Genomic DNA, 8,970 nt, shown 5'->3' on the forward strand with positions numbered 1-8,970 from the left:
CGGAACCCAGCAGGTCGAGGCTGCGCTGGCCGGGAGCGGCCACTGCACTCCAGTCTGGGCCACAGAGTGAGACTCCAACTCAAAAACAAACAAACAAACAAAAACAAAGTGCTGTCTGTCTTCTTTAAGAAGGTCAAAGTTCTCAAATGGATGTGCTGCACAGGATGCCACGAAACATGGGAGGCCACCTGGGCAGGTTGGGGGTCAGCGGAGCAAGTCTGGGAGAGCCGTCAGTTGTTTTCAGAAGCCAGCAAGGGGCCAGGCATGGGCTCACGCCTGTCATTCCAGCACTTTGGGAGGCTGAGGCAAGAGGATTGCCTGAGCCCAGAGGTTGGAGACCAGCCAGGGTAACTTGGAGAGACCTCATCTCTACAGTAAATCAAAACATTAGTCGGGCATGGTGGCACATGCCTGTAGTTACAGTGACTTGGAAGGCTGAAGGGGAAGGATCACCTGAGCCCAGCAGGTTGTGACTGCAATGACTGTGAGCATGCCACTGCACACCAGCCTGGTTGACAGTGAGTCTCCGACTCATAAAAACAAAACAAAAAATTTGGCAAGGAGGGTAGACAACTCCTTGATGAATCAAGGTCATTACACCTTGATTAGTGACATGATGTCACAACATGTTAGTGGTGGGTTTTCCGCTGAGAGTATATTTAAACTCTCCTTGTCACCGTTCATGTTTGAGTACGAGCAAAGAAAATGCAGCTGAGAAGCTTGTCAGGCTCAGCTCAGTGATTTTGAGGTCAAGGTTTCCTAATATGGACATTGCTCAGTGAACTCTTTTCAGTTTAGAGAAATATCTGTTTCTACGGATATACTTCTGAGGTAAAGAACAGGAATTTGGCTGGGCGTGGTGGCTCATACCTATAATCCCAGCCCTTTGGGAAGCCAAGCCGGGAGGATCACTTGAGGCCAGGAGTTTGAGAGCAGCCTGGACACCACAAAATATTTAAAAATTAGCCAGAGATAGTGGTGTATGCCTGTAGTCCCAGGAGGTTGAGAGGCCAGGATTGAGTGATCCCAGGAGTTCCAGGCTGCTGTGAGCCATGGTCATGCCATTGCACTCTATGGTCTGGGTGACAGAGAGAGACCCTGTCTCTAAAAAAAATGAGTATAAGTAAATAAAGGAGAATTTAAGACTGAATCAGAACATGAATGTGAGTCTGGGTGTGAGCTTTCCTTTCCATACTCCTCAGCTGACTAAAGTCTGAAGAAAGTCACCTGTGACTCCTGAGGTGACGTGGCAGTGAGAACATCTGATGAGAAGGGTGGGTTTGTCTTGCCAGCCCTGTCACTGTCAGCCACAGACATGTCAAACGTTTGCACTTACCAGACATGACCTGTGTATTGGGTACATTCTGAGCAGGGTCAGAGTGAGAATAAGCTTGTTTTTCATCCTGGGGTGAGGCCAAGTATGCCGTGTAGTCCGTGTATTGGGTTAATTTCTGCGGAGTTCTCTTCTGATGGGGGTGATTTCTGCACTGTCTACACTGCCAGTGCCAGTCCCTGGCCGGTGCCAACCTGTGCCTGGCGCAGGGAAGCTCGATGCAGACACACACTGCAGCACAACCTGCCGCCAGCATTGAGTGTTCATGACATAGGCTTGCCAGGCTGTCGGATCCCTGTCTCAGACGTCCTAAGTCTTGGTGCTTGGCTGTGTGCATTTATGCCGTCTGTTCCTCCTGGAAAACTGGTGCTGACACCCAGGTTTCCCTTTGTGCCAACGAGCATGACGTCACAAGTCCCCGAGCTGAAATTGTATGTTCCGTGGCAGTGCGACCTGGAGACGGCGGCTGACAGGCAGCTGAACGCCCCTTTCCTTTCGTCCATTTTCTCGACTTGCTCTGGCAGTAGAGTTGGTTTCAGCCTTCAGTGCCTTTTGCCTAAACTAAGATAACAGCCTTGTCTAAAAGCAAAGTGTCTGCTTGTTTGTGATGTGCCATGGCCGCTTGTGTGAAGCCCCTGGCTGAGTGAGTGCTGTAAGACAGAACTGTACGTCACAGGTCCTGCCTGCAAGGAGCCTTGAGTGTCCTGAAGAAAGAAGAAACTGCTGGAAGGCATGCATGCTGTGTCACATATCGCTCCTTTGGGATGGGAAGTTTTGTGAGGGGGGAGCTTGGATGAGCCTGAAAGGGTATGAGTTGAGTTGGCGTCTGCAGAGACAGAGGGGTTCAGAAGAAAGCAGTAGAGATGGGGGGAGGGGGGCTGGAACGCGTTGGAAGGGTGGAGGGACTGAGAGACCCCACCTCCTCACCCCCTGTCAGGACAAGGGCCTGTGCCAGGCGCAGCTGGAGAGACCGCCAGGAAAGCTGGCGGGGACCCTGTGGCGGGACCTTGAAGTTCTGGGAAGCAGTGGGCGTGAACTTGACAGGTGACCGGAAGCTGCCAGCATCCCCGGCAGAGGAGGGCGTGCTATGGCACCCTGCGCTGGTCCCTGGTATGGACCCTGTGTCATCACCTGGAGCCGAACCCTGTGTACCAGGTTCTTGGTGCAGACCGTCTTCGCCGGGCTGGGCCTTCTGCATCCTGCTGACCCGGAGGCCAGGTCGCGCTCTGTTGTGGGGCTGCGCTGTGGGACGTTTAGCAGCCTCCCTGGCCTCTGCCCCCTGTGCCCGGGTTGTGACAACCACAGCTATCTTCGGATGCTGCCAGGCATGACCTGGGAAGGGCCTTTGTCCCTTTGAAAGCCCCTGTTGGAACACGCGCCTTGAGTCCCCTGGTGTCCTGGGCATCACTCGGCTCCTAGATGGGTGAATCCGGTCGTCCCCAGGCCGCGGGTCTGTTAGGAGTGCCTCGAGATTGGGTGCCAGGCCTGCGGCTGTTCTTTGGACTCAGGCATTTCCCGCGTGGAGGGGAAGGACTGTGCAAGGCGTGGCAGACCCCCATTGTCTGCCGCCGGCCGCGCTGAGGCTGTGTGAGCCGGCGAGGCCTTTCGCTGCATCCTCTGCCGCCTCATCTCGGAAACAGCCAGCGTTCCCTTCGAGGCTCTCTCCAGCTCTCGTTCTGTGTCCTCATTTCCAGTTGACCTCGGGGCTTTATGCTTCCCATGTTGAGAAGGTTAGCACAAGTTGGACGGGTGTGCATCCTCACCGACACGCTTGGCTGACGCATTGACAGAGAAAAGCGTGCGGCTCATGGCTTTGTTGTGCTGATATAGCATAATTTTTTTTTTGTAGATTATCTGAAGAATCTCAGAGAAGATGCTAGAGATTACAGAGACACTCAAGGTAAGGCTCGCAGATTGTAGACATCTTTCATTATGTTTATTTAGACCTAAAAGAACATATACTGATAATGAAACTCATAAGAAACTCTAGTCTTAAGACCTGAAGCCTTTTGTTGACTCTTTTTCAGGCCGATGAAAACAACCAGATGGTAACCCCCTCAGGTCCCTTCCCACTGTGGGAGTTTTCCTGTCCTCTTAATACATTCTGCTTCCTAAAAAAAAAAAAACAGAAGCAGAACAAGTGGCACAGTGGCACGGAGGGCGGCAGGACAGGTAGGGCCGGGCTGTGCCTGCCCCATGTGCCCGTCCCGCTGTGCCCAGCCCCTCCGTGCCCAGGGCATGTCCATGTCCAGTTTCTCTGACGTCCGCTTCTTCATCTTTCAAAAACAGGGACTGAGCCAGGTGATCTGCACGGTCATGTCAGGCTGTAAACTCGTGAAGCTGTGTCGTGACCGGCGACACACGAGGGACAGAGTGCAAGAAAGCATCTCCTCGTGGGCTCGTGACCGTGGAGCCTGTGCCCCACCGCCCTCCCCCTCTCCCCAGTGCTGCTCGCGGGAAGTGGCTCGTCACAGCACCAGGGACTTGTAGACATGGGCCGGCGGGAGCTGCTGTCTGTCGCTCTGTCTCCGTCTCTCACAGACACACTTGCACACAGGATTCATCCTGTTTCGGTGTTTCTTTCTGTTTCTCTCCAAATGCCCTTTTTCCAGAGACACAGGCACCCCTGATTCTAACTGCAGAGAAACATTCAGAGGTCCATGTCTGCCCCATTAAGTTTATGAATTTTGATCGCTGTTTTTCTTTTTTTTTTTTCTTTTTGAGTTGAAGAGTCTCACTCTGTGGCCCAGACTAGAGTGCAGTGTCACGATCACGGCTCACTGCAACCTCAACCTCCTGGGCTCAGGTGATCCTCCCACCTCAGCCTCCTGAGTCGCTGGGACTACAGATGAACATCGCCATGCCTGGCTGATTTTCTCATTTTTTTAAAGATAAAATCTCGCTCTGTTGCCCAGGCTGATCTTGTACTCCTGGGCTCAAGCGGTCCTCGCACTGTAGCCTCTCAAAGTGCTAGAATGACTGGTGTGAGCTGCATGCCTGGCCTTGATCACATTCTTATGCTTTCCTCACGTTCCAGAGTAAGAAGTTGAATAGGTTTTTAGCCCATTTTGCAGAGATTCTTTTTTTTTCTTTGAGTCAGAGTTTCACTCTGTTGCCCAGGCTGCCTCGAGCTGCTGGGCTCAGGTGATCCTTCCCCCTCAGCCTTCCAAGTAGCTGTTACTGCGGGCATATGCCACCACGCCCAGCTAATTTTTTGATTTATTGTAGAGACAGGGTTTTGCCACATTGTCCAGGCTGTTTCTGAACTCGTGGGCTCAGGCAGTCCTCTTGCCCCCACCTCCCAAAGTGTTGGGATTACAGGTGTGAGCCACCGTAGGAGAATTTCTCAATGCAGCTTTTTGGGATAATCCTCCTAGTCAAGGAGAACCTGTATTCTAATTCCTCAGCATCAAAACAGGCATGCCCAAACCAACCGCTTCTAGATCTATTAGTTTCTTCCCCCTTTTTTGAGTTGGAGTCTCACTCTGCCACCCAGGCTCACAGCCACTGCAGCCTCAACCCACCTCAGCCTTCCAAGAAGTTGGAACCACAGGCATGCGCCACCACACCCAGCTAATTTTTCTTGATTTATTATAGAGACCGAGGTCTCGCCATGTTGCCCAGGCTGGTCTCGAACCTGTGGGCTCAGGCACTCCTCTTGCCTCCACCTCCAAAAGTGCTGAGATTACAGATGTGAGCCACCGTGCCTGGCTTTCGTAGAGATGTTTGTTCATTCTCTGAATCGTTTTGCTCCCTTCTCTAACGTCTTCTACTCGCAAGTGTTATGCCTTAAAGGAAAGGCTTGGGGTGGCGGGGGTGGTGTGTTTGCTGTCTTCTGTGAGCATGGCATCTAGTTGATGAAAAATCTTGTAATACCTGTCAGTGAAAGGCAAGGTGGACGGCTTCTAAATCAGGGTTCCTCGAGTGGATTAGGTCACGGGGAAGAGGGAGAGAGTGAGGGCTGAAGAGGCAGAAGGTGTGACTGGGGGAGGTGGGGCCGGAGGGGGCGCAAAGGGAAGGGCTCCGGGCCAGAAGCCTCATGGGGCGTGGGAAGGGGCAGGGACTCCAGGCACGAGCCCTCATGGGGACAGAAACCGGTGGAGGCTGGTGACCAGAGCGCAGCCTCTGCCCCAGTCGGGCTTCTGCATCAGGGAAAGTGCGTCCCTCGCTTTGTTCTACAGGTGCAGCAAATACAGGCCAGAGCGTAAGGAGCTTCCTGAAGGGAGAAGGCCCGCTCTGCCAGGATGCAGGTGGAGGGAGCAGGCGAGGCCCACTGCCTGGCCGGAGGGAAGGAGGCCGGTCTCCTTGGACGGTGGCAGAGAGCCCGACCCGGGTGGGAGGGTCCCTCCGGGTGCCCCGGGGAGAGAGCGCGGGACTGGTTGCAGAAGGCAGGCTGGAGGCAGGGGACACAGTGGTGGCCCTGCCCTTCCTCGATCCCTGGGTAGCGGCAGACTTGAGCTTTGTCTCCCGCCCACTGTGGCTCCCACAGACCAGAAGGCATGAACGGCGTGCACGGTAACCTCTGGGATACCTGCCGAGAAGGGGCAAAGGTGCGGGACGCTTGGATGGATCACTGGGGCAGAAATTCTGCTCCTTTATTTATTTTTTTAATTAATTTACTTTTTTTGAGTTGGAGTCTCACTCTGTCGCCCAGGCTGGAGGGCAGTGGCACCCTCCCAGCCACTGCAGCCTCGACCTGCTGGGCTCAGGCGATCCATCCGCCTCAGTCTTCCAAGCAGCTATCTGCTCCTTTAATAATGGCGATTACACTACACGTTGCTACTCAGACACCAGGCTTGGCACTAGAGGGAGTCTCTTAGGAGGTTGCAGTGGCTGGACCAGGATACCTCGGCCCCTTTGCACAGACTGACCTGTTCTTGACAGTCCTTTCTCCTGTGACCGCGGTCACTGCCACGGCAGCCTCAGGCGAATGTGCTGCCCTCTCGTGTGCGCGGTTTCCTGTGGGCACACTGCTGTCCTGTAGGCAGTATGCTCTTTCCCGCGTGGCTTCCAAGGAGTCTCGAAGCGCACTTGGCACCCCTGCTGCTCTGCGCTAAGGGCAGCAGGTCTTGCCCACCGTTGGGACACCAGAAATTGCCTTTACCTGTGCCTGGGGCACTCCCGCCTTGGGTTGAGGACAGCTGCCGCCCAGGGCAGACTACCTGGTTAGCGGTGCCAGAAGCGTGTTGCAGAGGGCAGGGGACTCACCATAGGAAGAAAGCACAGTCCGTGGATCCCAGGCTCCAGGAAGCCGCCTGCGGGCTCCACAGAGCATTTCTCCCTGGTCCAACTCCTGCCTCTTGCGGTCGAGGAGCCGGAGCCCTGGCCCCAGCGGCCATTTCCCAAGCTCTTCTTCCCTGTGTCAGGATCCCTTGTCCCTCCTGGGCTTTCTTGCCCACAACGGGTTCCCTGGGCCGGTCCTTCCTTCCAGGGGGCATCCTGTCCTTACCCTGCATGCCTCAACAGGTGATCACATCCCAGCACATGGCAGCCCTGATGCTCTGTACCGCTGACTCTTGTCTGCAGTCTGTTCGGGGCCTCTGCTTGGCTGGTCTCCCCTGCGCGCTGTTTCTGACCGTTTTCCATGGTTTTGCCCTCACTGAGCCTCGTGCTGTGCCTCTCGCGGTCGCCTGGACCCCCCAAAGGTGGCTGCTGCAAACTAGCTGTTTTGCCACCTGGAATGGCTTCATTGCTTCTGTGTGTTTTCGTGGTAGTGATCAGATGCACCTTCTGTCTCTGTGTGTTTTAGATGCTCTTGCTGTTGTTGTAGAGGTCGCCAACCATGCCAACGACACCATGAAGCAGGGGGTGAGTATCCGACGTCAGGGGCTGTGTGCTCCTGACCGCGAGCCGGCCTTCACGCACCCTGCGTTGTCTCTGCAGGACAACTTCCAGAAGCTCATGCAGATTCAGTGCAGCTTGAATGGACACCATGAAATCGTGCAGCCTGGACGGGTGGGTGTTCCAGACTGCCTTTTGCCGATTCAGTGCCGCGCAGTGAGGTCGCGCTCACACCTGGAGTCATTTCAGTTACAGAAAGAGGTTGTCATCGTTACCCTTCACCCATCCCCTCTCAGTTACTGTATCCATGCAAGCGTTTGTGACGTGAGTCACTGTGATGGTTCAGTTGGGAGTAAGGTCACTCATGACGCAGGAGGCCGCAGGGGCCTCCGCAGAGTGTCTGACGTGATGGAATCATTTTAGAGCGTAATCCTCCCGACCTCACGCAGCTCCGAAGATAGCTTCATCCAAGCGGCTCTTGGAAGGGGGATGCGAGGTGTGGGAGGGAAGCAGAATCTGTGCTCCCTTGATCACGAGGTGACTTGGAGATAAGTCCTGGAAAACGGCAAGGTGTCGGGGTACGGATGGGCCTCGGGCCAAGGATACGCCCGGTCACGGCCCCCCCACAGCGCCCCGAGGCCTGCTCTGGGTGTCTGCAGCACCACTGGCCCGTCCAGTCCTTAAGTGACTCGCAGGGTTGAAAACGAACTCGGACTGTGAAAGTTGCAAGGAGACTGTCTGCCCAGCCCCTCACAAAACAATTTGGGGCGTTGCAAGTGCAGTTCTATGTATGTTGTCATTGTGCGTGATGGGGGACTAAACGGGTGTGTGTTTGGATGAATCAGGTGTTTCTCAAAGAGGGGACGCTGATGAAGCTTTCTCGGAAGGTGATGCAGCCCCGGATGTTCTTCCTGGTAAGAGGCCACCTGCAGTTCTGACATGTCCGAGGCAGGGAGGACACTTAATGAAAGGAGACGCTTGTAGGCGGCAAGTGCGCCAAGCACCTTCAGGTGTCAACTTTTGGTGGCAGCTCTGCCTGTGGTGCTGTTTATTTGCATTTCAAGTGTGGGAAATAAAGTCTTTTGTGATGCATAATCGGAAAATTATTTCCTTTAGGAATTTAGCTTATTTCATTCCTAACTTGGAAGAATTATTTTAGTTATGTATTTAGGCAGACGAATATCTTAGTGGGGCTTAAATTCAGAAAACTTTGCATCTGTGCAGAAAAGGAAGCATGACATTTTCTTTGAGTCAGAGTCTCACTTTCACCCAGGCTGGAGAGCCATGGCACTCTCATGACCACCGCAGCCTTGACCTGCTGGGCTCAGGCGATCCTTCCACCTCAGCCTTCCAAGTAGCTGGAACTACTGGAACTACTGCACTGCCAGCTCATTTTTTCTCCTTTTTACTTGTAGGGACACCGTCTTGCCAGTTGCCCTGGCTGGTCTCGAATCCCTGGGTTCAGGCAGTCCTCTTGTCTCTGCCTCCCAAAGTGTTGGGATGACAGGCGTGAGCCACCACACCTGGCTTTCAGTGACCTCCTATGGAACATGCTAGGTGGTTCGAGTGTATGTAGCAGAAGATAAGGGCTGATTCAGAGAGCTGCTAACGAAGGCAGTGTTTTTTCTCTGTTCTTGTATCTCGTCAGTATCTTTGTAGCTGGAACCTACTTCCTCACTTTGTCCCGTGGGCTGTTTCTGCTTTCAGTTCAATGACGCCTTGCTGTACACGACACCCGTGCCGTCTGGGATGTATAAGCTGAACAACATGCTGTCCCTGGCTGGAATGAAGGTCTGTGCAGTTGTTAGGAGTCGGTTTGAAACTCAAAGGTACAAAGTTACACGCTGAGAGCAAAG

General features: G+C 53.9%; 1 protein-coding gene across 1 annotated transcript in view; it reads left to right on the forward strand.

Moving 5' to 3' along the window:
* FGD6 (FYVE, RhoGEF and PH domain containing 6) overlaps nt 1–8,970 on the forward strand; it is a 94,666-nt gene that overhangs the window by 67,044 nt on the left and 18,652 nt on the right. The window contains exons 8-12 of the mRNA XM_008073107.2: nt 3,183–3,233; nt 7,083–7,141; nt 7,217–7,288; nt 7,960–8,028; nt 8,822–8,905. Coding sequence (XP_008071298.2) covers nt 3,183–3,233; nt 7,083–7,141; nt 7,217–7,288; nt 7,960–8,028; nt 8,822–8,905 — 335 coding nt within the window. The remainder of the gene's footprint in view (nt 1–3,182; nt 3,234–7,082; nt 7,142–7,216; nt 7,289–7,959; nt 8,029–8,821; nt 8,906–8,970) is intronic.

Source organism: Carlito syrichta, unplaced genomic scaffold, assembly GCF_000164805.1.
Source record: "Carlito syrichta isolate Samal-C Ts95f unplaced genomic scaffold, Tarsius_syrichta-2.0.1 Scaffold115649, whole genome shotgun sequence".
NCBI classification, from domain to species: Eukaryota; Metazoa; Chordata; class Mammalia; order Primates; family Tarsiidae; genus Carlito; species Carlito syrichta.